At 41.6% G+C, this 27,412-nt stretch overlaps 4 protein-coding genes across 9 annotated transcripts; all 4 read right to left on the bottom strand.

Annotated features, from left to right (window-relative positions):
• Positions 1-39: 39 nt before the first annotated feature.
• Positions 40-6,403, bottom strand: LOC113209674 (cystathionine beta-synthase). Its single transcript, XM_052272954.1, has 19 exons — positions 6,194-6,403; positions 5,484-5,629; positions 5,294-5,403; positions 5,081-5,215; positions 4,785-4,999; positions 4,428-4,704; positions 4,260-4,352; positions 4,005-4,182; positions 3,775-3,909; positions 3,419-3,685; positions 3,246-3,276; positions 1,808-1,953; positions 1,612-1,718; positions 1,380-1,514; positions 1,067-1,281; positions 707-986; positions 516-608; positions 253-430; positions 40-178 (listed from the first exon to the last, which is right to left on the bottom strand). Exons 1-19 carry the CDS (start codon positions 6,254-6,256, stop codon positions 40-42), a joined length of 2,943 nt encoding a protein of 980 aa, XP_052128914.1. The 5' UTR covers positions 6,257-6,403.
• Positions 6,404-8,743: 2,340 nt separating this feature from the next.
• Positions 8,744-22,254, bottom strand: LOC113209693 (cystathionine beta-synthase-like protein). Of its 6 annotated transcripts, XM_026427352.2 has the most exons (14): positions 20,986-21,733; positions 20,418-20,498; positions 20,241-20,328; positions 20,039-20,147; positions 14,169-14,268; positions 13,960-14,100; positions 13,820-13,888; positions 13,697-13,747; positions 13,496-13,627; positions 13,241-13,417; positions 12,948-13,130; positions 12,751-12,867; positions 12,487-12,669; positions 11,030-12,410 (listed from the first exon to the last, which is right to left on the bottom strand). In XM_026427352.2, the coding sequence occupies exons 5-14, from the start codon at positions 14,262-14,264 to the stop codon at positions 12,069-12,071; spliced, it is 1,491 nt and encodes a 496-aa protein (XP_026283137.1). In that variant the 5' UTR covers positions 14,265-14,268; positions 20,039-20,147; positions 20,241-20,328; positions 20,418-20,498; positions 20,986-21,733; the 3' UTR covers positions 11,030-12,068. The 6 variants fall into 6 exon arrangements, 4 of the variants coding, with proteins under 4 accessions (XP_026283133.2, XP_026283137.1, XP_026283138.1 ...); XM_026427353.2 differs by lacking the exon at positions 13,960-14,100; XM_026427348.2 differs by lacking the exons at positions 11,030-12,410; positions 12,487-12,669; positions 12,751-12,867; ... (9 more) ...; positions 20,418-20,498; positions 20,986-21,733 and adding exons at positions 8,744-9,281; positions 9,366-9,500; positions 9,596-9,773; ... (5 more) ...; positions 21,768-21,913; positions 22,031-22,254.
• Positions 22,255-22,491: 237 nt separating this feature from the next.
• LOC113209698 (microsomal glutathione S-transferase 1-like) lies at positions 22,492-26,075 on the bottom strand. The gene is made up of 3 exons (XM_026427358.2): positions 25,790-26,075; positions 24,020-24,105; positions 22,492-22,957 (listed from the first exon to the last, which is right to left on the bottom strand). The coding sequence occupies exons 1-3, from the start codon at positions 25,931-25,933 to the stop codon at positions 22,714-22,716; spliced, it is 474 nt and encodes a 157-aa protein (XP_026283143.1). The 5' UTR covers positions 25,934-26,075; the 3' UTR covers positions 22,492-22,713.
• Positions 26,076-26,993: 918 nt separating this feature from the next.
• Positions 26,994-27,412, bottom strand: LOC127750682 (microsomal glutathione S-transferase 1-like; the record flags this gene model as incomplete). Its single annotated transcript, XM_052272955.1, has 1 exon — positions 26,994-27,412. A coding segment is annotated over one exon (186 nt), but the record flags the coding sequence as incomplete, so codon positions are not given.

A 27,412-nucleotide genomic window follows, 5' to 3' on the forward strand; every position in this document is an offset into this window, starting at 1 on the left:
AGTTTTGGAATTTTTAAAAAGAAAACAGAAAATTATTTCTTACCCTGAGTCATCAATAACAGGCAACTGATCAAAACCCTCCCGCTTCATTATGTCAATGACCTCTTGACAAGAGATTGAAGGGTGCACAGTCAGGGGAGCTTCCAATCTCAGCGCTGAGACTTTCTCAGACCACCACCTGGAAAGCAAATGGCCCGGTAATAGTAGGCAGCTTAAGATAAATAAAAAGTCGTCAGATAAAGTATTACGAACCATTGATTACTCGAGGGAAGAGCCTCTTTGAACCCTCTAGCTTCCATCCACTGATCACTAACAAATTTGGTAAGGTAATTGCGAATGTTATCTGGAAGAAGGACAACACAACGTTGTCCTTCACGAAGAGATACAGCTGCTTTCAAAGCTTCTGACATGACAGCTCCACTGCTGCCACCTGCATAAATGGAGTGTGTTCCACATTATTAGCATTCAAATCAAAATTTGCAATAATTCCAGGAAAAAGGTATATTATAATTTACCACAGAGAAAACCTTCCTCACTAATGAGTCTTCGAGCCATAACTAAAGATTCTTTGTCGTTTGACTTCCTCCAGCTGTCAACAACAGACTGATCTGATATGGGCAAAGAAAAAGAAAAGAAAGCATTTAATTAATAGAGAAAAACTAATATAATACTTTGAAATAATAAACAGCTTGAAAAATGAACTTACCACACACTGTAGGGATAAAATCATAACCAATGCCTTCCACTTCATAGAAAGAAACATCAGTTTTATTCAATTCTGCTGGCTGAGCAAGAATGGAGCCCAAAGGATCAACACCAATTATTTGAACATTTGGGCAGAGCTCCTTAATTTTTCTAGCAACTCCTGTTATAGTGCCACCAGTTCCAGCACTCATTACAACCATATCCACTTTCCCATCACAAGCATCAATAATTTCTTGACCAGTCATGTCATAATGAGCCAAAGGGTTGCCAGGATTGCGATACTGCAGTTGCAGAGGAAAATTAGTTGTTTGTCCCAAAAATAAAAGACCAAGACAGTAAGAAGATAAGTAAAAATAATTACCTGATCTAAAATAATAGAATTTGGGATTTCCTTACGGAGACGCTGAGCCACAGCAATCAAGCCCTCTGGAGAATCAAATGCGGCTGCTGTTGGAGTCCGAAGAACCTCAGCTCCAAGAGCTTTGAGTGTATTAACCTTCTCATTTGACATTTTTTCAGGCATTACAATGATGCAACGGTAACCTTTGCATGCTGCTGCCATGGCTAGGCCAACACCTGTTTGAAAATAATAATGATATAATTAAAATAATAACATTTAATGTCTTTTAATATTACAACAATAGGACAGAAAAAAAAATTAGGTGCGTAGCTACCTGTGTTGCCAGAGGTAGGTTCAATGATTACATCTCCAGGCTTCAGAAGACCTTGCTCTTCAGCATCGGCAACCATGCGGTGAGCAATACGATCTTTCACACTGCCTCCAGGATTCAGAAACTCACATTTAGCAACTGAAACAAAGTAAATAAACTATAAAATCAAACTTCAAAAATGGAAAAAATTTACAAGCTTTCAATAAGTAATAGCACAAGAGCATCTTTAACTTACGCATTTCACAGCGAACACCACATGATTTGGGAATATTATTAAGTCGCACTAAGGGAGTTTGACCAATTGCTGTTAGAATATTGGGCAGTATCTTCGGCCGTGGGGTTCTAAAATAATAATAGGAAAAAGAAAAGGTGGCAGTGTACACTTCAACAAACATATTCAAAGCATGTATTTGAGGAACTACAACACATACGGTTTCTGCTGGGTGTGAGGTGAGCTTCCAGGATCCACCCCAAGATGCCATTTGCATCCGCTGACTTTGTCGGGTCGAACAAACTCTGTCTTCATGTCGATGGTCCCTTTGTTGGTGACCACTTTATCGAAGACACCAGACATGGCCTGAAACACAAAAACCAGATTGAGTACCGCACTGCGCTCAATGCTGATCTACACTTTCAACAACATGAATAAAAAGTAAAACAGGTAAAATGTAAACAAGTAATAAAGTTAAAAGGGATTTTCATTGATGACAGTTAGTTACAAAATAAAGGCTGGTAAGGTGCATGCTCACCATGATTTGTGTCGTGCACGCACAGGTTATGAGCAGTTCAAAGAGATGAAATAATACGTTTTACGAACAGTGGCACGGGGTAAGCTTCAAGTACAACAAAGTTAAGCTTGTGACTGGTATGGAAACCTGACTATGCAAGAAGGAATAATCGCACCTTGACTTAAATTTATGATTCTGCGAACCGACCCGAGACCGGGAAAGGGAAAGGGGTGAGCGGCCTGATTTAATGTATGGCATAGTACGTTTCATTGTAAAATGCCATATTTTCGTCGAAAAACTTATAAAATTTTAAATAAAAAACTAATTGAATAATAGTAATAAAATACAAAAAAATCAATACGAATGCTCAATGTTGAAAAGATTTAATAACCGGCAGTGTCACTTACAGTGACTAAGCTTTGTTGTGGTGGTGGGTGGACTACTCCCCTCCAATGTACTATACTGGACTGGCAGTGGTGGGGGCAACCTGTTGTTGTTCCTGAGCGGTGTTTTTCGATCTTTTCAAAGTTAACTTTTTTTGGAGGGTCGCGTTTCAAGTGTGTGTTTTATTCAATCCCTGATTCAGATCACTCACGGTGCGTAGTTGCGTCTTTTGACTGAAGAGTGAAGTTTCTGCGATGATGGCACTCCTCGAGACGTCCGAAAACGAACTAACCGCAAGAGCCGGCTGCTGCACACCGAGTGGGTGACAGAGCTTGAGTTGAGTTCAAGAGACCTCTCTAGTTGTCTCCAACCAGCTGCATTACGTCATTACGCCATTTCGCAACGACGACGCCGCGATATAAACAAGGCAAGGCGCAAGAGTTGATTAGCGGCGAACAAGCACAAAGCAAAGCGAAGCGACGCCCGGCCCGCCACTCCACTCAGCACACTGCCCCTGCCCACCCTGCCCCCCTGCCTTGGGCCGAGATTGTACCAGTTGACATCGCGTGCAGGTTGGGCTGCCCACCCATCAGGCGCTGGATGGGTGTATGGATCTCAGGCATGTTATCAGGTGAATATTGATATTGATACAAAAATAGCTTCACTATATTTTTAGCAATATATACTTTATTCATCATTTTAGTTCTTGTAGAGGTATACTAAGTTAAGGTATTTATTAGTTCTTTCCCAGGTATACAATAAAGTTAAGATATTTATTAATTCTTTCTCTGTAGGTATGACATTAAGATAGTAATGATTTATTGTAGGTATGCAAGGTTAACATATTCGCAATACATATCGGCATAGGAGTACGATCCATTTCTATTTCAACAGTTCCTGTCTATGTCAAAGTCAATCTTCGTAGATCACTTTTGTTTCTCACCCATACTAATGAAGTGCAGCAAGTCGGCTGGCGTTACAATCCCAACAACAGTTCTCGTGTAAACGTCTTTTGAACTAACTACAGTAACATACTGCGCCAGGTCCAAAAACTTAGAGACCTTGTCCAGAGAAAGGTTACTTAACACTGTTTGAGACTGTCTATTGATACAATTTTCAACAATATCTGACAGTTTTACAGTCCCTTTTGAAATTGAAGACATAATGTCTGACATGCCGAGCGTTCCCTCCAAGACTCTATTCAGAGAAAAAAAGAAAATTAAATTATGAACGAATTATATGTAAAAAATGCACATTTTCTATAAACCAATTTCAACAAGCCTTACCCTGATTTGCTGACAACTGCCAACTGTTGTACTCCATGTTGGTTCATCATATCAAGTGCCTTTTGGAAAGTGACAGATGAGTTGATGGTGATTGGTGCTTTTAAATTTAAATCTGATACGGTTTTTGAGCTCCACCTGAAATATTTATAGAAGCTTTCTATAAATCGCTTACTTATTTTTAGAGGAATTATAAACATTGTGGAGAATTAAGTTACTCTTAAGTTACTCACCACAGATTTTTGGTCAAGGGCGACTCCATGTATCCTCTTGCCTCCATCCAGCTATCATTTGTGAAGTTGGTCAAATAGTTTCGAATAGTGTCTGGTATTAGCACCACACAGCGCTGACCTTCCTTCAGATGAGCTGCTGCTTTGATTGCCGCAGCAACCATGAGTCCACTGCTTCCTCCTACAAAATTCAAGCATTAAATTACATGTGTTATGGTTGACTTTTTAGATTTTGGGTTCAAAATGTTTTTCACTTACCACAGGCCAGGCCTTCTTCCCTGATTAGCCTTCTGGCCATATTCAATGACTCTGTGTCACTAACTTTTACCCACTCATCAATGTGTGCACGGTCTGCAAATAAAACCATTGCATGAAATCAAGAAACTTGAAGTCATTACAGACATTACAGTAAGTTTTCCAACTTACCAAGAGTTGTTGGTATGAATTCATAGCCTACACCTTCCATACTAATTGGCACGCCAATTTTATTTAAAGATGACGGTAATGCCATGCCAGAGCCCAGAGGGTCAGCGCCAATAATTTTAGCATTTGGACAAAGCTCTTTAATTTTTCGGCTGACTCCAGTTGCAGTGCCACCTGTACCTGCTCCCATCACCACCATGTCCACTTTGCCATCACAACCATCAACAATTTCCTGACCAGTTGTTTCGTATTGACACAATGGGTTTGATGGATTCATGAACTGTCAAGAACATAACACATTATTTAAATCATATGAGTGTATAGCGACATGTTTATAAAGTAAAGGTCACTACTTTTTACCTGGTTAATGAGTAATGAGTTAGGAATTAATTTATGAAGGCGCTGGGAAACTCCCATTATACCCTCAGCGGAATCAAATGAAACCATTGTGGGGACCCGAACAACCTCAGCTCCAAAAGCTATGATTGTGCGGATTTTGTCCATTGATATTTTGTCCTGAATTACCATTATACACTTGTATCCCTTAACTGCTGCAACCATGGCTAGACCAACTCCTGAGAAATGTGAAAAGTACTGGTTGTAAAATTTAAAATTACTGGTTTAAAAGAGAAAAACATGAGGACTAAAAACTGTACCTGTATTTCCAGATGTTGCTTCAATGATAACACCTCCTGGCTTCAAAATACCTTGCCTCTCTGCATCTTCTATCATGCGCAAAGCAATGCGGTCCTTTATACTTCCACCAGGGTTTAGGAATTCTATTTTAGCAACTGGAAAGAGGAAATTTTATTATTGATATATTACCTCCATGTACATTATTTTGTTTATAACATTTTACTGCCACTTACCAACTTCACATTTTAGTCCATATGCCTGAGGGATTTTGTTCAATCGAACTAGAGGTGTGTTGCCAATTGTACTCAGTATATTTGGGAGTATTTTCTCTTGACAAATAGGTCTAAATAAAGAAATTGAATTAAATTTTTTGTAATAAACTTGTTTTATGTAGAAAGGCAGATTAATTTTTAGAATATTTACTTTTCCCATTTTGGATGAGGTGAGGTGGAGGGATCTGCTCCAAGAGACCATGTGCAGCTGTTGACTTTGTCAGGACGAAGAAGCTCGGTCTTGACATCAAACGAATCCTTGTTGTTGACAACTTCATTTATGACTGCAGAGAGATCCTGTAACACACAGAGGTCCCATGAAGGGTTCAACAGACCTCACAGTGAGTGACCAACCGTGGTAGCGCCATTGAAGCGCTTCTGGGGAGGCGTCTAGATGCAAGTCAAAATCAGTGAAAGATGTCTTTGTATGAGAAGCAGTATGAAAGAGATCTCTTCCTAGCAGGCGCCTTGATACGTTCTGTGCGGCGGGTGGAGACGCAAAACTTTGCGTTCCCTGCGGCGGGTCCACCATGGGTCCACCCACCGAAAAGCGTCCTGGCAGTGCCATGAGTCTACTCTAAAATTTTCATAGGCTTCTGATGAAATTTAAAAATCCGAAATTTAGTGAGGCTCGCCTCCAGAGGGGAGACAGCAGCAAAAAGATGTCCCGCACGGAAAGTGTTAAAAGGAAATAGCACATTAAATACTCATTAAATGCGCATTATAGCGCTTGAGACGCGCCCAAATGGTACCACATTTTCGGAGCATATATAATGTGCGTAATGCGCGCATTTAATGCATCCTTTGCTACGGGTGTTTACAGAAAACTACAGAAGCCAAATGTGCTGGAGGCAATCTTACCAGTCCATCCTTGCGATGCGCAAATGGGCATCCACCCTGCTGCGGTGCGCCAGGCGGGCTCATGGTGTGCTCTCGAATCTGCTTGTTTGTCCGGGGTCCGTAGATGAACACGCGGTTGCTGCTGGTACTGCTGATGCTGCGGGTTGCTGGCCAGATCTGGGACTGGTTGCGTCTGATCCGGGCTTGGCTTTTTATACCAGCTGGTCTTCCCTCCTCCCGCCTCGCTCGCCCCCACCCGCCCGCTCTCTCTCTCTCTTCCCCTCTCTTCTCTCCTTCGACTGCGGAGAGAGGTCAACTTAAGTGCTTATCTAACCTTGGGGGCAAGTCAACACGCCAACTCTCAACGCGTTGCCGGCCAGATCTGGTTTTGTGTGGCGTCTTATCCGGGCCTGACTTCTTATACCAAGAAAAATACGTCACGACACCCTTTATCGCAACACCGCGGTGTAAAGGCACAAGCGCAATCAGCGCGAGGAACAAACAGCCTCTGTCCCTGAGCCGAGAGTGTACTATCTGAAGTGTGTCGCTCGGGCGTGCCCACCCATCAGGCGCCTGCTCAAACGGATTCATGAGCTCGGTCGGTAAGGCCTTGTTTGTTTGGCTCCACTCCCGTGCCGTGTTAGTTCGCCCGGTGGCACCACGGATTTAGTGCGCAGTTACTTCGTACCTTCCAAGTATACTAAATTTTGAATCAGTACGCAGAATTTAATTTACCCCACAAATTGTAAGTTTAAATTGGGTGGAGCCAAAGTGACCCTTGCCCGCCCTGGCCCCACCCTGTACGAGCTCCGGGAATTTTCGTATCCTCTGGTATGCAATTGGAACGTCGATCAAGACCATTTTCAGGTTTTGCACCAGGTGGCTGATTCACGCCGCAAACTTTCGAAGTTAAACTAAACCGCCATGCACAGGTGTGGGCGGGTTTGCCTATCTTCTCTGCCCACGGCTCCTTATGGCCCCGTGCGAGAGAGTAGGTAACCCATACGAGCGCGAGGGGGCAATAACTTCCTTTTGACGTGATGTACACATGATTCCCGAAATACTGATTCCCAGTGATTTCCATCCACTTATATTCATTCCTTTGGTTTAATAGTGGTACGAAACGCTAATTTCGAATAATTTGTATCAGTTCCAATACACTCAGAAAAAAAAATTACATTTGCAGCTAAAACATTAGCTGAACGTGGACAGCTAATTTTCGGAGCTATACAGCAAAAAGTTAGCTGTACTACTAACAAAATAGCTCTAGAGCAAAACGGTGGAGCTACCACGCTAACTTTTAGCTGCGTAGCTCCAAAAGTTAGCTGTCCATATACAGCTAATGTTTTAGCTGCAAATGTAATTTTTTTTTCTGAGTGTAGTTTCCTGCTTAGTGAAAGCAATTTCCGTTGATTTCGATCAATTTTAACAAGTGATTCCCAGGGCAGGTGTACTCATGATTCCCAGAGTTATTGCCCCCTTGCACGAGCGCATGCGGTACAGTACAACTACGAAAGTGCGCGGCGTGAATCAGCCGCCTGGTATCTGGTATAACCCGCCTTGCCGGTATTTATTTCAGTTCGCACCGTCCAGAAAGCACCTCAGTTTTTTTCTAATTCACGCGGTAAATAACAAGGGCTTGGCGCCTGCAAGACTGAGGGTAGGCCACCCTGCAGTACACGCTTGCGCTGAAGGCAAGATGTTGCCTACCCATCAGGCGCTCTGAGAGCTAGCTTAGCTGTACTTGGACTTGGAAGGTTCGTAACGGCGAGTGACCCCGGGCGTACTTTCTGGAGGATCCCTTGGTACGTGCCGAACACTAGAACCGAGAATTCGTATGGACGTCCAAGGTATCCTAATCTAAAGACGAATGGCCTTGGTCGCCTGCCAATCTCTGGAAAGGCAACCCGCTGCACCCGCCCATCCCACATTAGTACCAACACCGTGAAGTGAAATAAGTACCGGCAGGAAGGTCGTAACAGTTCTCAAAATGGTCTGGATCGAACAGACCAACTAAAGATAAGAGCATTCGCGGAGCTCGCTGATGTGGGTGGGCGGCGGGTGCTGCGGGCTGCCTATCCAGAGCCCAGCAGGCGATGCTTTCGCAATCTGACGAGGGAGCCACGTCTAGTTCTACTAAATCTGAAGTTTAGAAAACTTGTTGATTCGGTCTGTCAGAGTCAGAATGGTGTATGTGTGTGCTTGACACAACCGATTAGGTGAGGCGTCGCCATGCAGACTCCACGTGAAGTAAGTAGTAGTAGAAGGGTCATACAGAGTCTGAAAATGGTCGGGACCAAACCTACTGATTGCGCACTAAAATACATATTCCTGGAGCTTGTACTGATATGGGAGGGACCATAGTCACAGAGTCATTCTTGCTACACCCAATTTAGATTTAACATTTTTGGAGTAAAGTACTGTGTACCAATTCCAAATTTGGTATAGTTTGAACGAACTGATTGTGTCCTAAATGATGATGCCATTGGTCAAGTTATTATACCATGGGGTGCAGCCAGCTTTGTGGAGCTGATCTATTGTCTCTGGCAAGTACACAAAAACGTCACTGTATTTTGGATAACATATACTTTATTTGTCATTTTAATTTTATTTGGTATACAAAATAATAGTATTCTTATAATAATGTTAATCTAATCTAATCCTAAAATACAATCACATTAAATACTGACAACTCACTTGCAAACCCTTTCAATATGACAGTGTTTCTGTTTTAAAAATTCAACCATAACATCAATTGTATTACAGTATGCTCCAAAACTCTTTCAACAACTACACATCTCTGGTTTTATGACTTTTCTAAGTCACAGTCACAGTACATCACTTTTGTTTCTCACCAATACTGATGAAGCGCAGCAAATCAGCTGGTGTTACAATTCCAATAACAGTTCTGGTGTAAACACAAACTGAACTCACAACAGTTACATACTCCCCAAGGTCCAAAAACTTGGAGACCTTGTCCAGAGTAAGGTCACTTAAAACAGTTTGAAACTGCCTACTCACAGAATTTTCAACACTATCTGACAATTTTACAGTGCCTTTTGAAATTGAGGACATAATGTCTGGCATGCTAAGCATTCCCTCCAACATTCTATGCAGAAAGAAAAGAAAATTAAATTATAAAGGTATGGTGTGAAGAAAGAATATTTTCTTAACCAAAATTAACAAGCCTTACCCTGATTTGCCGACAACTGCCAACTGTTGCACTCCTTCCTTGTTCATCATATCAAATGCCTTTTGGCAAGTATCGGATAGTTTGATGGTCGTAGGTGCTTTTAAATTTAAATCTGACACTAGTTTTGAGCTCCACCTGTAACATTCATGAAATATTTTAATTAGTTAATTAATTAATTGCTTACTTATATGTTTAGTGAGAGTTAAAACATTATGCGGAAACTAACTCACCACAGGTTTTTGGTTAAGGGCGACTCAATGTATCCTCTTGCTTCCATCCAACTGTCATTTGTGAAGTTGGTTAAATAATTCCGAATAGTGTCTGGTATAAGTACAACACAGCGCTGTCCTTCCTTCAGATGAGCAGCTGCTTTCATTGCTGCAGCCATCAAAACTCCACTGCTCCCTCCTGAAATTGTTTAAACATTTGAATTAAACATTTAAAAAAAAAAAGAAATATTTTTCCATTTGTGTTTTGGGTTTCAAACAGTTTTCCACTCACCACATGCCAGTCCTTCTTCCCTGATCAGCCTTCTGGCCATATTCAAAGAGTCTTTATCGTCAACTTTTATCCACTCATCAATAAGTGAGCGATCTGCAAATGACAGCCTTGCATTAAATGCAATCAATAAACTAAAATTCAGATATATCTGTAAAAGTTTTGTAACTTACCAAGGGCTGTTGGTATGAAGACATAGCCAATGCCCTCAACAGTAACTGGCACACCAATTTTATTTAAAGATGAGGGCAATGCCATGACAGAACCCAGTGGGTCAGCACCTATAATTTTTGCATTGGGACATAGCTCTTTAATTTTCCGACTGACTCCAGTTGCAGTGCCTCCTGTACCTGTACCCATTACTACCATGTCCACCTTTCCATCACACCCGTCAACAATTTCTTGACCCGTTGTATCGTAATGAGCCAGTGGGTTCGATGGATTCATGAACTGTTGATACCAAAAGGCATAATATTCTTGAAATCAAATGAGTTTACAGCGACATATTTTTATTGTAAAGTTCACTACTTACCTGGTTAATAAGTAAGGAGTTAGGAATTAATTTATGAAGGCGCTGGGAAACTCCCATTATACCCTCAGCGGAATCAAATGAAACCATTGTGGGGACCCGAACAACCTCAGCTCCAAAAGCTATGATTGTGCGGATTTTGTCCATTGATATTTTGTCCTGAATTACCATTATACACTTGTATCCCTTAACTGCTGCAACCATGGCTAGACCAACTCCTGAGAAATGTGAAAAGTACTGGTTGTAAAATTTAAAATTACTGGTTTAAAAGAGAAAAACATGAGGACTAAAAACTGTACCTGTATTTCCAGATGTTGCTTCAATGATAACACCTCCTGGCTTCAGAATGCCTTGTCTCTCAGCATCTTCAACCATGCGCAAGGCAATGCGGTCCTTTATACTTCCACCAGGGTTTAGGAATTCTATTTTAGCCACTGAAACAAGAACATTTTATTTTTGTGATATATCTTATATCACCTCATGAGCACCATTTCGTTTTCTAGTTTTTTACTGTTACTTACCTACTTCACATTTTAGTCCATATGCCTTAGGAATTTTATTCAATCGAACTAGAGGTGTGTTGCCAATGGTAGTCAAAATATTTGGGAGTATTTTCTCTTGGTAAACAGGTCTAAAAAAAACAAGGGAAACCATGAACACAAAATGAATTTTGTGCTAAGTAGGAAACTCGTTCTTTAACCATACCACTGTAGGATAATACATTCTGTTCGTGCTTTCATCTCAGAGTACTGGAGGAGTGTGTGTTGATTGTGTTGCGTGGGATTTGCTATGGAGTGAAATAGGTAATATTGTTCATATTGGTACAGTATAAATTGTATGGTTCTGATAACAATTTGGACCAATTATCATTAAACACATACAGATAGGTGCACAAACATGACGTGACCCACAAGTACACTTTAAAGTAATCTAGTTTATATAGCAGAAGGATATTGATATTTGGTAAAGTACATGCTGACGATAGCAACATGTTTAAAATATGTTGTTACATTACATGTGCAGTTCGGTGCAGAACACAACCTGTAAAGTACATAAAGAAATAATCTTCTTAATAAATGAAATAGATACAAAAAAAAAGGTAAGTGTATAATGCCCAGTGTTTTGCTACTATATTGGCGCAAATTTATTTTTGATAAAATGAAATGAAGAAAATCTACCATGCATGCATATGAATAAATGTAAATACTTTGGTATTATTGGTTATATAGTAAGAATAAAGTAAATGTTAGTATTGTTCAGTTGTCTCTTCAGAAACCTGTGGCCTGACAAAGTTCAATTTTTAGAAAATTAAAGGTAAATTGAATTAATGTTACATTTGTTGATAATGTTCAATGGCCATTGAAATAATTTGAAGCAGCGATGAAGTTGGTGGTGAAGTCTTACATTTTTCGGTGTTAATGCAAAGGTTGAATTGTTGAATTAGCCAGAAATAGTGACCAACATGTCAGTGAAGCGATAAATGTGACCCACCACCAAAACAAATACAATTTGGGAAATGGTACTGGTAATTATGAATGAAAAGTAACTCACATAAATATGGAGGAAAGGTGTTCTCTGAAATAGACAATACTTTAAAAATTAGTGGTTAGTAAATAATACTAGTAGAAGTCACGAGTAAAAATAATACTAGTAGAAGTCACGAGTAAGAAAGTATTTTAAACCCATTTGTAGTCATAGACATCATATGAGCCTTTTCCTTGTGGCTTGTCTCTTTTGGAAATGGATCGCAAGATGAATGTTGGATTTTCCTTCTTTTTTATCATTTTCTTCATTTTTTTAATATCTTTCTTTCTCAGATCTGCCACTGGTTTTGGCATCTTCACTTGCATCATTTTGCCCTTGGGGCTTTCCAGAGTAGCTGTGCACATTCTGTATGGCCCATTAAAACCAGAGTGTTTGGTAATTTTTAATCCATGCAATTTGTATGGTGTCTTCTTCTTCAAATCACTGCATGTGTATTTGGTGGTTTCATTCAGGGAATCCAAGAAGTTGCTCTTCTATAAAGAAGTAATCAAAAGTTAGAGTTGAAGCTATGTGAAGAAATGCATTATGATTATAGTTTGGAAAATGTACCTTTCCTGTTGATCCGTCAGATTGTTCAGAAGTGTTGTCTGATGAATCATCATCAGATGATATTTTTCGTTTTTTTGAAGTGTTATGGGAAGGTTTTTTATTTTTCAGCTTCTTGTGGTGTACGGAATCTGAATCTGAAGAAGATTCGCTACCTTCGTCTGATGATGAGACCTTCCTTGTAGGCTGTGATAAGAAAGACAAATAAGTTAATGTGTTTTTAAGTTGGATGTGATTTAATGATGTTATGAGGGGAGTGGAGCTTACCTTATTCTTGCTGCTTTTAGTGGCTCTTTTCCCTTTTTTTTTATCATCGGAATCAGTGGAGCTATCTGAATCTGTACTTGTATCGTCATCTGTAGAATGATTCCGTTTTTTGACCAGCTTGAAGAGGAAATTGGATTTGCATGAAATGAATGAAATTTTTAAGCGCGATAAAAAAAAGCCATGTTTTTAAAAGTTACCTTCTTCGGAGATTTTTTCTTTGCTGCCTTCTGTTTCTTTGCTTTAGTAGGTGGGGGAGTTTCGGAATCACTGTCTTCTGTTTCACTTTGTATGGCTCTTTTTGTGTTCAACTTGGTTTTCATTTTCTGATGCTTATCCAAGCCATTAGGGGTGTCCATACATGAAGTGGATTTAGTTTTGACCTGTAATTGTTTCATAATACAAGTTTTAAATGAAGCACATGAAGTAATGACATATAATGTCAGTTGCAAATTGGTGACATTTTGTAATTGAGTGACATTTGTAAACGTACCGTACTGTGTGTTTTCTTTTCAGCAATTGTTACTTTCTTTTCTGTCATAGGTAGAGATGAGTCGGAGTCACTTTCTTGCTGTACCTTCTTTGACCTTATTTTCTTCTTTTTTTTTAGTTTCTGGGGAGTTTCAAAGGCATTTGGTGTGTCAGAGTGGGGGTCTGAACTGTCTGTGTACTGAAATGAAGATAAATAGAGTGTTGATCATATTCAATTGCATAATGAAAGGGAAGATATTACAGTAGCAAGAATTACCTGAGTTAGCGGCTTTAGGCCATTTCCTTCTTTGCTGGTTGATGGCCTCTGGTTGTAATAAGTAACTCCATCAGTAGTGTTTTTCTTTTTGGCATTAATTGTTGTGGCTTCTGAGTCTGATGAGCAGACATTCTGTGAAGGAAAAAAATTTATAGGTATGATAATTTTTAATAGAATTCAAATTTACAAAGGAATATGTACCTTAATGAAGGGTTTGAAGTTTGAAGACTCCTTGATGTAATGCTTCTCCATCTGAAATTATTAAAGAAGGTTGTTGTATAATTCTGTAGTTCAAGATTTAAAGTCATGATTTGTAAGACCTACATTTTTTTCGCTGGAGACAATTGATGACTTTAGTGGAGTTGTCATAGTATAGTCTGAATCCGAATCAGTCTGTAAATAAGAAGCACTTGATAAAGTGTGTTATGGAACAAATTTTTTTAACCATTAGTTCTGTAACATACACATAAATTTATAGTAGATGTAGGCAAGGAGTGACATGATTTCATAACATCTTCATCAGAGGAGAATTTTTCTTTCTTGATTGATGGCATGTCAAGATTAAATGTGTCTGAACCATCAACTTGCAAATCATCATTAATGTCCTGAAATATGTGTAATGTATGAAGTAATTAAGTTGTTCATATAATGTTAGCATTGTACAATCACTTACCATGTGTGTTAGAGTTGGTGGCTCAATATCCATGTCGTCACTTAAATTTCCTTGTGATAGTTTTTTATAATTAACTTTCTTGGCTCTAGTTTTCATATTTCTGGAAAAAGAAATGAACAATAATTAGTCAACTATATCTATGTGAACTTAGGTAATTAGTATAATGCCTGAATAGATTACTGCAAGTAGTGTCATGCCTTTGTAATCCACAATGGGTAATGATGGCTGAACAGTGAGTTGTATGTTCCGCACTTTAGTTTGCTGGTATTAGAAAGTATCCAGTCAATAGCGGTATTGCTATGTGTTGTTGCTATTGAAGTGTTTTTAAGATGCAGGTTGAATTTTTGGAGGAAAATGTTCATAAAGTTCCTCCTTTTCATTTTCATATGATTGATGTTGAAATCTCCCACAATTATACATTTTGTTTGTAGTACATTCTGAACTCTCTTGAAGAATTTATGCCAGTGAGTAATAGCACATTTAGGAGAAGCATAGATTCCAATAACAGTTAAATTGGTCATTTTGACAACAGCAAAATCTATGCAAGCTTTTGTATCTTTGATGGTATATGCATCACATGATATGATTGAATTCAATAGGTTTTTTCTAGCATAAACAGAAATCCCTCTTGGTTTACGAATGAGTCCACTGTCTGTTTTAGCCAATAGTGTGAAATTTTCTAAATCATTAACATCTTTGTGCAAAGTCCAGGTTTCTCCAAAAATTAGCAAATCACTGTTCATGAAAACATCATCATTTCTCACCAAATTAATATGTTTAGTTAGTGATTGTACGTTGTGGTACACTATTTGCAAGTTTTTTGACCTATCACACAAGAAAGAGTACTTGGGAAGTAATGTTCTTCTCTTCCATGATTTTATTTCATGTCCAAGGTGTGAAGTTTTCTCTAAGCGTTTCGGGATTGGGAATGATCCAATTATGTATAGACCATTTAGTGATGTGGCTCTTGAACACCCTACATATAACAGTTCCCTTGACATTCTACCTTTTATATGTAGTACCACTTTCTGTAACGTTTGTCCTTGACTTTTATGTATGGTGAAAGCATGAGCAACAACCAAAGGGAATTGTTTTCTATTCACTTTCAATGTTGAATTTTTCTTTGTTTGAATTGTAACAGTAATAGGTTCAATTGGAGTCCAATCATCAGGTATTTGTAGGTTCCTCATTTTGCTGTGGAACTTCTTTCTTAGCAAAGATCCTACTTTGGGATCATCAAATTTAATCCATAAACGTAGTGGCTTTTTATCGCCATCATTATTTTTTCCTTGATCAATCCTCATTAATGTACCTGTTGCTCCATTGCAAAGTCCATCCTCTGTGTTCACATTGTAGGTCATCATGTACTTTCCAGAAATTTTTAAGGGTAAAGATTTTGGTATACCCATTGTTTGGTTTGTTTTCTTTGTATTTAAAGTGTACAGTATTTGTCGTTGTGCTAATTGAGACCCATTGCCCCGAATAACATCAGAAGCTTCACAAGTTATTAATTTGCCTTTAAGTTTGTTCATAATGTGATTATTATAATTATCAACGTCATCATTTCTTGCAAACAAATGATATGCATCTGAGAGATCTTCTTTTTTAGGTACTGTTTTGAAACATCGTGATGAGAATAATGCAATGTCTTCTTTCTGTAATTTTCCCTTTGCCAAATGGTTTAATGCTGTTTGGAATTTTTTATTACTTTGTCGCATTATACATTTCAGTTCGTATACTTTAAATTTTGGCCATAATTTTTCACTGAAAATTTCTTGATAAGGATTACTTGCCTCTGGATAAAATAAGGCTCTTGCAGCTACTGGCCGCAATTGATGGAAGTCTCCCACAGCAATTATGGATACCCCTCCAAAAGGCAACTTGGATTGAAGCAAATGTCGTAATCGTTGATCAATCATATCTAATATGTGTTGTCCAACCATGGATATTTCATCAATTATTAGAACTTTCAGTTCACGTAACTTAGTTGACAAAGTGTTTGAAACACTTGGAGACAATTGATTTAGGTTTTTTTGATTTAATGGTAATTTGAACAGGGAATGAATTGTTTGTCCACCAATATTAAAGCTAGCTTTGCCTGTTGGCGCACATAATAATACTTTTGGATCATCAGGATTGGTGTTAGGATCAGCATTAAATAACCGAAATAATGTCTGATATAAAGTACTAATAACCAGTGATTTGCCGACTCCAGCTCCACCTGTTAAAAAGTGAAGTACTTGCTCTTCAGTTTTTTCTAGAGTATCTACAACATGCATGACATAGTTCCTTTGCTCTTGATTCAATTTTGTCACCAAATCCTGATAATCTTTGTTGGGCATTTTAACTGGTGATGTGAAAGACACATGAGATGAGTAATCTTCTTCAAATTCCCGTTGGATATCAGCAAAGTTATATTCATCTTGTAGTGAAAAATCATCAAAATCAAAAGTTGGTCTAGTTCCCTTATCAAAGGCTTCTTCGTCACTTTCAGTTCGTTCCATAGCAACCTCCAAAGCATCAAATAATGCTTTATCATCAAATGTGCTGTATTTTTTCCTGATTGTTCTAATTTGCTCTTTGTTGTTGTGAAACTGAGTTTCCAGATCTTGATTTATGATGTCTCTCTCCTCATTCCTCCATGGTACATAAAGCATGACTTGTTCTCTTAAGAAATTTTCAGAGTCTATTTCATAATGATAATTTCTGAAACGAATAACTCGAGGCTGCCTCCTGAGGAATATGTGACCATTATTATTCAACAAAGGGATAGAATTTGGTCCACATTTTGAAGCATATCTGTAATTAGCTGCAAAGTCAGCTAATGACAGATCTTCCAAAGAATGTGGACGATGTACATAGTGTTCAAGTAGTCCATGTTCATAAATATCAGTGGATGTCTCATCCAACATTTCAAGTTCACTTTGACTCTTAACCAAATGTACTCTTTCTTGTGGTGGGAACGTTGGAATGAAAATGCACTCCTCACTGGATTTGGACAGTGGTAATTGTAAGATATTGTACACTGCTTCTTGAATGCTAAGTTCACTATTGTTATGAAATGTGTTACTAATTTTCCTTAGAGATTGCTGTAAATTTTCATTTCCTTCTCTAATTTCCTTGAGTACATTGCGCATAATTTTGCTCATCCCTCTACATGATTTGTTGATGTAGTCAATTATGTAGCATGCTGCCCCATAAGCATCAAGAACAAATTGTAGATTCATGTTACTTCTCATCAAAGTTAATATTTTCCTTGAATATGGGCTTATGAAAGTATCTTTTGGTTTTCTTTTAATGAAAACTTGGTGGGTACGAAGAGTTGATCTTATCACTTTAAGGTACCTCTTTTCAGTGAGATGGAGAGCATTTAAAAAATCTTCATAACTTAAAAGGGTAGTCTTTGGTTCATTTAATATATTTTTTATTTTTTGTAGGATACGTTTGTATTTGGCAAGAACTCTCACTTCCACATCATTTGGTAAAGGTGAAAGAATCCGAGTGGTTTTCATTGGAAAGTAAGGAATGCCAAACCTACAGTCATCACTGTTGCCATTTTTTCTCTTGCAAGTGTGAGAATGCTTATGGGTTTGAAGTTTAACTAAATCCTCTTCTAAGTTTTCAGATGAACATGAAATAATCTTGTCAATGAAAGTAATGACATCAATATATGTATGGGGATCATTGACATTAAATTTAGGAGCACCTTCCAACCACAGTAACATATGGACATGGGGGGATCTAGAAACAGCGAAGAAATTATTGTAGTAGTATGAATCATTAAAGAGCAAAAGAAAACAGCTTGGGATCTCAAAGCAAATTGTTTTAAAGTAAGAACTGGATTGAAGAATTGTGACTTAAAAAACAATTCACAACAGACATTCCAGGCTTCAGAAAGTGTAGCAATGATTGAGGGTATGTTAATTATGGGTTAAGAATGACAAACATTTAAAATTTCAAACATTTGTGAACAGTACCAAAAATTTGGGGGATGGAATATAATATGAAATTCAACCAAGGCTGTTGGTTTTGCAACAATTTGTTTGAGATCCCCACCTGAAGTTATGTTATGAAAAGTAATTTTAATTACCCTCGCTGTTGAAACTCTATTCTGTGGTAGTGGTGTGAAATTTTATAATGCAGGAATGGGCCTTCATGGCTCTTCCATGTACGTTGAACTGCTTTGAACCTCTGGTCAAAGTGAAGTGCTGCAGTAACAGGATCTTTTTGTAATAGTTGTAGCCTTTCATGAGAGGATAATTCTGATGCTTCCTTTTCAGAAATAATTTTGTTGTCAACTGATTTCTTTAAAGCAACCATTAATTCAGGCCATCTAGTATCAGCAGATGATAAAGTAAGGAACAATGTTGGTAAGTCAAATTGTCGTATTTGGGACATCAATTTCACCTTCTCCTGTTGCCAATGAGCAGGGCTACTTCGAATGCCTTTCAAAATCTTGTAACCATCATTATGATGAACAACCCCATTGACATAATTTGAATCACACATATCACGTGCAGTGACATTTTTATTCTTTAAAGACTTTTTTCTTAAACATATTCCAATGCTGTTGTACAGTTTCAATAGTTCCAATTTCTTGGCCATAAATAAAAGCAAGTCTCCTCTTTCTGCAACTCTCCTATCATGTCTTAAAATCAATGACTTTGCAAAATCAGCATATGAAATTTTCTTGTTGTTGTATTCTGGTTCCATTTTGTAACCACCAAAAATTTTTGGGAAAGCCATAAACTCACAATTGTCATCAAATAGAATACTTGTTGGCTTAAAGTTTTCTGCAGGTGCAAATCTTATTCCATTATTTGATGATCCCATGAAATCCATGTTATCACATGTTAATAATGTTTCAAAAACTGCATTGTGACTATAAAACTCTGTATCATGATTGACATCATTCATTTCATCATCAATTTCAGGAGCATACCAATCTGTGGATAATTCAATTCCTTCTTCCATTGCCAGAGGTTTCCGAACAAATTTTTTCGCTGCATTATACAAAAGTTTTGGACGGACATTACCAGACATGTAATTACTGACGTATTGCATTCTCCTGGCAAGTTTGACATGAATCATATGGGAATCCTCCAGTGATCTTGGAATATGACTAACAGTTGTATCCATATCAACAGGCACATTGACAATACCACCTTTAGTTTTGTATTGCCCACTACCACCATTAACAGTCCACAATGTTTGGAATACGTGCCTTGGTGCAAGTAGCCTCTCCTCAATACGATTTAATTTTGCAATGTCTTCATCTACATCGGGCAGTTGAAGTCCATTTGCCAAACATAATTTAGGTATGTTACCTTTGTTTATGTAAGTTACACATGTAGTACAGAACTCTTCAGAGTGTAGGTTTTGAACGGAAAATATTTTTCTAATAGCAGAGGTTCTAAAACCTTTTTCTTTCAAAGAAGACTTTTTTATAGTTTTCACTTGGTTTCTTTTACAAAGTTTCCCACATGAATTACAGATGTGACAATGCAGCTCCCTAATTTCACTTTCATAAATTTCGTGAGCTTTGGCCCATGTAAAAGCAGCAACTTTCCTTTTCTCATTATATGCTGTTTTATTTTTTTCAATCTCTCTGAATTTTTGTACCTTTAGATTTGTCTTTTGACGTTTTATCGCTTTTAAATGGTCATCAATTTCTTCATTATTTTGAAATTTTGAGAATCTACTTTTTTTTTTTAATGTATTAATTTGACATAATCGATTTGCTTGCTTTTCTTTTTTTTCAATATATAGTTTCCTTTTATAAACAGTACTGCTACGAATGTTTGGCATATTTCTAGGTGTCTTCACGGTTCTCGAAAAGTTTCAGGAAACATTACCAAAATTGAACTGACCTGTGCTCTGTTTTTGTTGTCTTCAGGCTGGAGTACTCTCCTGTAGCAGAGGTCACAAGTCCACTTGCAACAAAACACTAATGTCACTTGGAATATATGGTCACTAAATCTGCAAAAGGACAAACATTATTGCACATTTAACAACCAACCACGATATTTTTTCACAAGTCATTTAACAATGTACTTCAAAGAAATTTCTTACTTTGGCAATGTTTTTTGCACACACTTGAGGAAGAGAAGTCAACAGACTTGCCAAACACGACACAACATGAACACAGGAAATATCCAACCTGCAACATTATATAAACAGAAACCACTTATTTTTTCTACATCATAGACACACAATCAAATACTCTATTAATGAAATGAGAGGACGTACCTTTTTGAGTTGTCTTCCAGGAGGAGATTTCAAAAGTCAGATGAAAAAGAACAACACCACCTGACAAAGGGAATACCCAAGCTGCAATGAAAAGGCCCAAGTTTAGGATTAGTCTATCATGTTTTTGCACCACTAACAAAGACCACACTATAATAAATTGAGTGTCCTAGGCAAACTCGCTATTTGTAATTGAAATCGCAGGCTTTAAGTATAAAAAATCCATGTCACGCAAACACATGGCTGCAAGCATGGCACCACCTTTGAGCTTTGAATACTACATCTTTCACAGTCATTATCACCCTGTCACTAGCACTAGATCTACACATCATTTGATGAATGACCACCATCATAATTATGCATGGTACCACTAATTTTAAACTAGAAGAAAACTGTTGGCCACAAACACATGGCAGCACATTCCATCTCTGAAGAAAGGCTCTTCTTGTCACACTCAAATCCACTTTGATACCTCACAACTAATACTCAATGTAATGCACACAGCACACACTAATATGCAAGGAGCATATTTTAAAGCAATTAAAAGTTTTGTTAAAACTGTAGCACTTACTTGCGCAACAGTGGGACACCGACACACAACTGGCATGCCCTTGCCCCTCCAGCATCCACTATCGGGCCTTCGGGCCCTTCTTGGAATTCATAACTATAAACAAAACGCCCGCCGGTCCCCGCCACTGGCCGTGGATCATGTTCACCCCTTTGCAGACATAGTGTCGCGCTCTGTGGAGAGCACGGAGAACTTCGTCGCAAAGCGCGCGCTCCGTGTGAAGTAGTTACCATGTCTGCCCAAAGGTGGCAGCACGGCGCGGCCATAACCTTAGTCTCTTCTTCCACCGTCACGGGACTTAGAGGATTTTTCGAGGATCTATTAAGTAAACTCTTAAAAATGCTTTGATCGTGGGAAAAGGGTATTAATAAAACATTGTCAATCACATCTGTAGAATGCAAGTATCCACTGATCAATCATTTTCGTGGCCCAACACTACGTTTTTCGACATGCCCAAAAGAGCTCTGGCCGGGGACTTAGAATGAAAACACACAAAATTTGTTAAGAGTACGCAAAATTATACTATTAAACCTGAAAAAAAGTTCATTGCTTTAATTGAGACCAGCGTCCCCGCTTCACAGTGGTACTATTGTCATGTCTGTAGGTGTTGTGTGTTCTGAGATGAAAACAGGAACAGAAAAAGGGTTACACAGCACTGAGAACAATACTCGTTCTCCCTACCAACAAGAAGGGAAAGTGGGTTGGTAAAGAACGAGTAAAAATATTAGTATTATTATTTTGGTAAGCTTTGTTTTACCTAAATGGAGTATTTTTAGAATGCTCACTTTTCCCATTTGGCATGAGGCGAGGTGGACGGATCTGCTCCAAGAGCCCATGTGCAGCTGTGGATTTTGTCAGGACGAAGGAGTTCGGTCCTAGGATCAAACGAATCTTTCTTGTTGATAACATCATTTATGACTGCCGAGAGGTCCTGTAACATAGGTCAACAGATCTAAACTTAACATGGAGGGTGACCTGACCGACCGACCAGATACAAAGGGCGTAAAGGGATTTTTTGACCACAAATCTTTAAAGGAGGCGATCTTACCAGTGCATCCTTGCGATGCGCAAAAGGACAGCCGCCCTGGTGCGGCGCTGTGGGCGGGCTCATGGTGCCACTCGTATCTGCTTATCTGACCGCGGGGTAGGCCAAACACGCTGACGTTGCCGGTCGCTGGCCAGATCTGGGACTCGTGGCGTCGTATCCGGGCCTGGCCTCTTATACCGGCTGGTAGGCCGGCTGACCCTCCCCCCTCTTCTCCCCGCTCTCTCTTCAAGCCCTGTGTACACGGCGCGTGCAAGAGAGCCTCTCTCTCTCTCTGTATCTCTCTCGTGACACCGCTCACTGCTAATGCAATAAGAGAGGTCCGCGTGTGCGTGACTATCGCCAAATGACGGAGGCGGAGAAGTGACAAAATTGGCACATTTTAGTGTGATGGAAATCCGCAATTGTGATTCCCATGACTCACCTATGGGGGTTGACATACTAAGCAAGTAAAACTTCAAAAATGATTTTTGTGTATATATTTTTAGAAAACACCCTAATTAAGCCAACATTTGACATTTCTTAGAGCCAGAATCACATATTTGTTTGTACATATTTCTCGTGTAGTAGGCAACACCAAACTCTTACACACATCACACATTCACACTCACAACATTCGCATTCACACAACAGTCAGGTAAAAAATAAAAATAAAGAGAGAACAAAATACCGAAATGGCAAATGACTTATGCGAAGTGAATGATGGTGCTGATGGCCATGTACGTGGTGATGGTGACGCCCACCACGAAGACGATGATTCTGGAGGGCTGGGGCAGCGGCACCACGGCGTACACGATGGTGTGCATGATCCTGGCGGCCGTGTAGGCGCGGAACAGGTTCACGGCCAGGGCGGGCGCGGGGTTGGTGAGGCAGTAGAGCAGGCCCGTGACCCAGAAGGCCGGGATGTTCTCGAGGTCGTTCATGTGAGCCCTGGTGGGTCGATAAAGAGCCAATGTTTAGTAACGACTGTCCACGCGTTGTTTCATTTTAGGGCATAGGAACGGGTAACTAATTCGCGCTGCAACTGTTAATCCTGCACCTGGGTTGTTTCGGCGCACGCGCTGGTGCGGGCGGGTTTGCCTACTCCCTCTGCCCCCCGTACCGTAAGGCGCCATGGCGCCAGTGAGTAGGCAAACCCGGCCCCCGGCCTGCGGCGAAGAGTGCACACCGAAACACCTGGCATACCAGGTGGCTGACGCAGCTCACTCGTATACTGTACCGCATGCACGCATGCTGGCATGTTGTCTACTCGTACGGGGCCATAATGGATCATCCAGAAAGTAAGTCCGCCATTCGCCGCCTTGAAATTGCCAAGTTCAGCCCGTACGAGCTCCCATAGCGCCTTATGGTAGGCAACATCTTGCCTGCAGTGCACGCGTGTTCGGCGGGGTGGCCTACCCAGAGTCTCGCAGGCGCTGAGCTCCCGTCATTTGCCGAATGAATCCGAGAAAAGCAGACGTACTTTCTGGACGACCCACAAGGAGCCGTAGGCAGCGAGGATGGGCTAACCTGCCCTCACGCCTGCATGCGGTACAGTATAACTAAGAAAAGTGAGCGGCGCGGCCTGAGTCAGCCACCTGGTATACATGGACGGACTGAAATAGCCCCCAAAACATCTATGCCTCAAAACTCTCGTTAGCGGACGAGGTCGCAATAATAATAATTCTTGCAGGCGAATTGCACTGCTATAATTATCATGAGGTATTGACTACCGATGAGGCGTTATATCAAGGGTGTTTGCAGCTCATGTTCTGCATGACTGCCCCGTGCGTGCTCTTATTGAGTCAAACATAAAACGCGATTGTGACACGACGATAAATAAAAAGTGTTGTATGACAACTTTGTCACACACAACAATGTGTGTCTGACATTGGCCGGGGCTTTGTGATGGCCCGGCAGCAGACCATTGTGCCCCGTCCCTAAAATATAGTTTATTATTTCTATGATATCCTTTCGCAGTGCGGTCAGATAGCCGAACCGTTTTAGACGTACCGGCGTGGTCGCTCGACGTCCGGGTCACCACCGGTCGGCAGAACCTTGCTATTCTTGTCCATGCGGTCTTCTGGGTTCATGACAACCTATAAAACAATAAGAAGAAAAAAAGGTTAGATAATAAATAAAGCGGGGAGAAGCGAGGCGGTGGCCTGATCAGAGCACTGTACACTGTTAAAAATGCTGTAAGGAAGTACAGTTCGACTACAGTCCGTCCTGTATATTTTATGTACAGTCCAGACTGTTATGATATGGACTGTACTTCAGTGTCGAAGTCAAGTGTTGTATTGACCAAAAAGACGGTTTGCGAAGTAACAGTGCATCCTGTACCGCGTGGACTGTAATCAAAAATAACAGTCGCGGGCGTAGTGACAAATTGACAGGGCGTACTGTAGCAATTTCCTGTAGGTTTTTTTAACAGTGTACTAACAGTACAGTGGACCCTGCCCCCGCGCCCAGATCTGGCCGTGCGTCACGAGGCCGGATACCACCGCGAACGGACGTCATGCGCCCAGCTTTGAACAAAGGCTGCTGACTCGGCTGATATGGAGGCGCGCTGGTTGCGCCACCGCCAGATCTGAGTTCCCTCGCGTGGGCTTGTCCTGCTCCCCGCGCCCAGATCTGGCCGTGCGTCACGAGGCCGGATACGGACGTCACGCGCGAAGACACTGCTGACTCGACAGACATGGGGGACGCGCTGATTGCGCCATCGCCAGATCTGAGTTCCCTCGCGTGGGCCTGTCCTGCCTCCGCGCTCAGATCTGGCCGTGCGTCACGAAGCCGTATGTATACCACGTGAATAGTGACTCTACATCGACAGATATGGGGGAGCGAAATGTTTGCCCCATCCCCAGAACTGGAGTTCTCTTGCGTATGGGCACTTCCCCCCACCCCCCCTTTCCAGATCCGGCCGGATCAGGGCCTGATAAAGTCCTCCGGTGTGACTCAAGCAGATCCATGTGGCGTGGACTCGACAAATCAGGGCGCGACACGTCAGCTGAGTCATATCTGCGTGGACGCTGCCCCCCCCTCCTCCCCAGATCTGGCCGTGCACGCGCAGTCGGATAAGGTTTGGGCGTCAGGTGGGCGCCAAGTGGCTGTTTCCTGCCGCCTGCCTAACGTGAGCCTCACTGCCTGTCAGATATGGGCTCCCACGACTGCCCCCCCCCCCTCTTCTTCAGAGCTAGCAAGTAGTCGAGTCGCGGGCGGCCGTCGCGCTAGTGCTAGTCGCGAGTCAGATCTGGCCGGCTGCTGCTGGTTGTTGGAGGAAGTGCCGAGTCATCCTCATCCTCGTGGCGGCGCTACCGCCCGCCCGGTAGGCAGCCCATCGCACAGGCGCTCCGGCGCGCGGCCTACCCCGGCTCTAGGCGGGCGCCAGCGGGCGCCCCGGGGCCCGTACGTAAGTGCAAGACAGTGAGTGGATTCCCGTACAAAATTCTGTGAGTGCTGCAAGTGGTGCGGGGGAGAGAGAGGGGGACGCGAGCACTCCCACTGACTGTCGTCCTAATGGCTCATCTACAATAGAAGTTGCAGGTCGTAGGATTCCTATTTTCTGTCGGGGACGCTGGGTTCGGTTAGTGTACGGCATCCATGTTGTTTGTTTTCGTTAGAAGCTTCTGCTAGCGGAGCGGCTAGCGTGCCCAGCTCGCCCAGCGTCCACGGCGGTAAAAACAGAACTCCCACGACCTGCTCCGCCAACGACTATCGTAGACGAGCACTACTACTAGGATTGCCGCCGGCCGCCGCCGCGCGCTGGTGTGTCTGGTTTACCTTTTTGGCGAAGCGCTGGCGCACCACGAGCAGCGTGGTGCCCAGCATCTTGAGCACGAGCACGCCGCTGTAGAACACGTAGGCGGCGAACACGGGGTTGTCCGTGGACCAGGCGTGCTGCAGCGCGGAGCCGGCGGCCGACATGGTGTTGTGCGTGAGGAGGAGCCGAAAGAGGACCAACGGACCAAACCGAAGCAACGCCGGCGCTCTGTGGGGCGGACTGGCGGAACGGCCGCCTCCTCTCGTGCCGCGTGCCTCGCGTTCTGTTTCTGTTACCGCACCACGCCGCCGCCACCCCGCCCTCTCCTCCCGCCCCACCATCTCGCCGGCCAGCCGGCCGGGCCGCCCAGCCCACCTCACCTCTCTCTACTCAGTGTCAAGGCCGTGCCCCAGCACGCGGGTCTAACGCCCTAACAATGTCCCCAGTACTATCAGCGTGACTGCGTGTTTTTAGCGGGTCCACCCTTTCGAGGAGACTTGCGTGTTTAATGTCTTACCACCATGCTACTCGGCCGGCTGTGCCCAGCCAGACCACGTGGAGCCCATGCGCAGCTGTGGACTTTGACAGGACGAAGGAGCTGTGCTCGGCCCAGCCCTGATTTTTCGACTTATGGTTCTATAGATAGACTATTCCGCTCGTACCTCTCGAAAAACAAATGCACCGGAAGTCGGCTATTTCAAATCAAAATTAAGCCTCCATAGAGCCCTAAAATATGTTCGAAAGTGACAAATTATTTCTTCTGGGAATTTATTTATGAAGTTTGAACAATATTATGGTGTAATAAGGCCTCTGGAGCCGGTTTTAGATGACTTCCGGTGCATTTGTTTTTCGAGAGTATCGCGATTAGCGGGTCCAGCGGAATAGTCTATTGCTTTGCTTTAGTGTCATGTTTACCCCTTTGCAGCGACAAAACACTCAACTTTTGGGATTCTGTATTCGAGATCGGAACCGGAAGTCGAATTGGCCGGAGAGCTCTCCGATCAACCTCCAGTTGCTCATCCACTGCTTTGCGAATGCAGTTAGTCCAAAACCGAGTGGGCCGCTTACGGACGCCCTCTGTGCAGGGGCGCTTCCTCACTCTTCCTCAATCGCACGTGGCAAAATTGGCAAAATTCGTGTGATGAAAATCTGAAATTGTGATTCCCATGACTTGCCCATGAGGCCCTATGGGGCACGGGCTTACAAAGCAAGTGAGACTTCAAACCAGGTTTTTGTGTGTATATTTAAAAAAAAAACAAAAAAACCAAAAAAAAACACCCTCTCTCAGCCAACATTTGAATTCCTTAGAACCTGAATCACATAATTTTTATCACAAATTATTCGTTTAGTAGGCAACACACACTCCTACACACACATTCATACACACAACATTCGCACATTTACACAGTCAGGTAAAAAAAATAAAGAGAGAAAAATATACGGAAATTGTTAATGACTTAGGCAAAGTGCATGACGGTAGTGACGGCCATGTAGATGGTGATGCCGTAGCCCACCGCCCAGGCGATGGCCCTGGAGGGCTGGGGCAGCGGCACCACGGCGTACACGATGGTGTGCATGATCCTGGCGCCAGTGTAGGCGCGGAACAGGTTCAGGGCCAGGGCGGGCGCGGGGTTGGTGAGGCA

The sequence above is a fragment of the Frankliniella occidentalis genome, unplaced genomic scaffold (assembly GCF_000697945.3).
Source record: "Frankliniella occidentalis isolate FOCC.00 unplaced genomic scaffold, Focc_3.1 Scaffold233, whole genome shotgun sequence".
Lineage (NCBI taxonomy): Eukaryota > Metazoa > Arthropoda > Insecta > Thysanoptera > Thripidae > Frankliniella > Frankliniella occidentalis.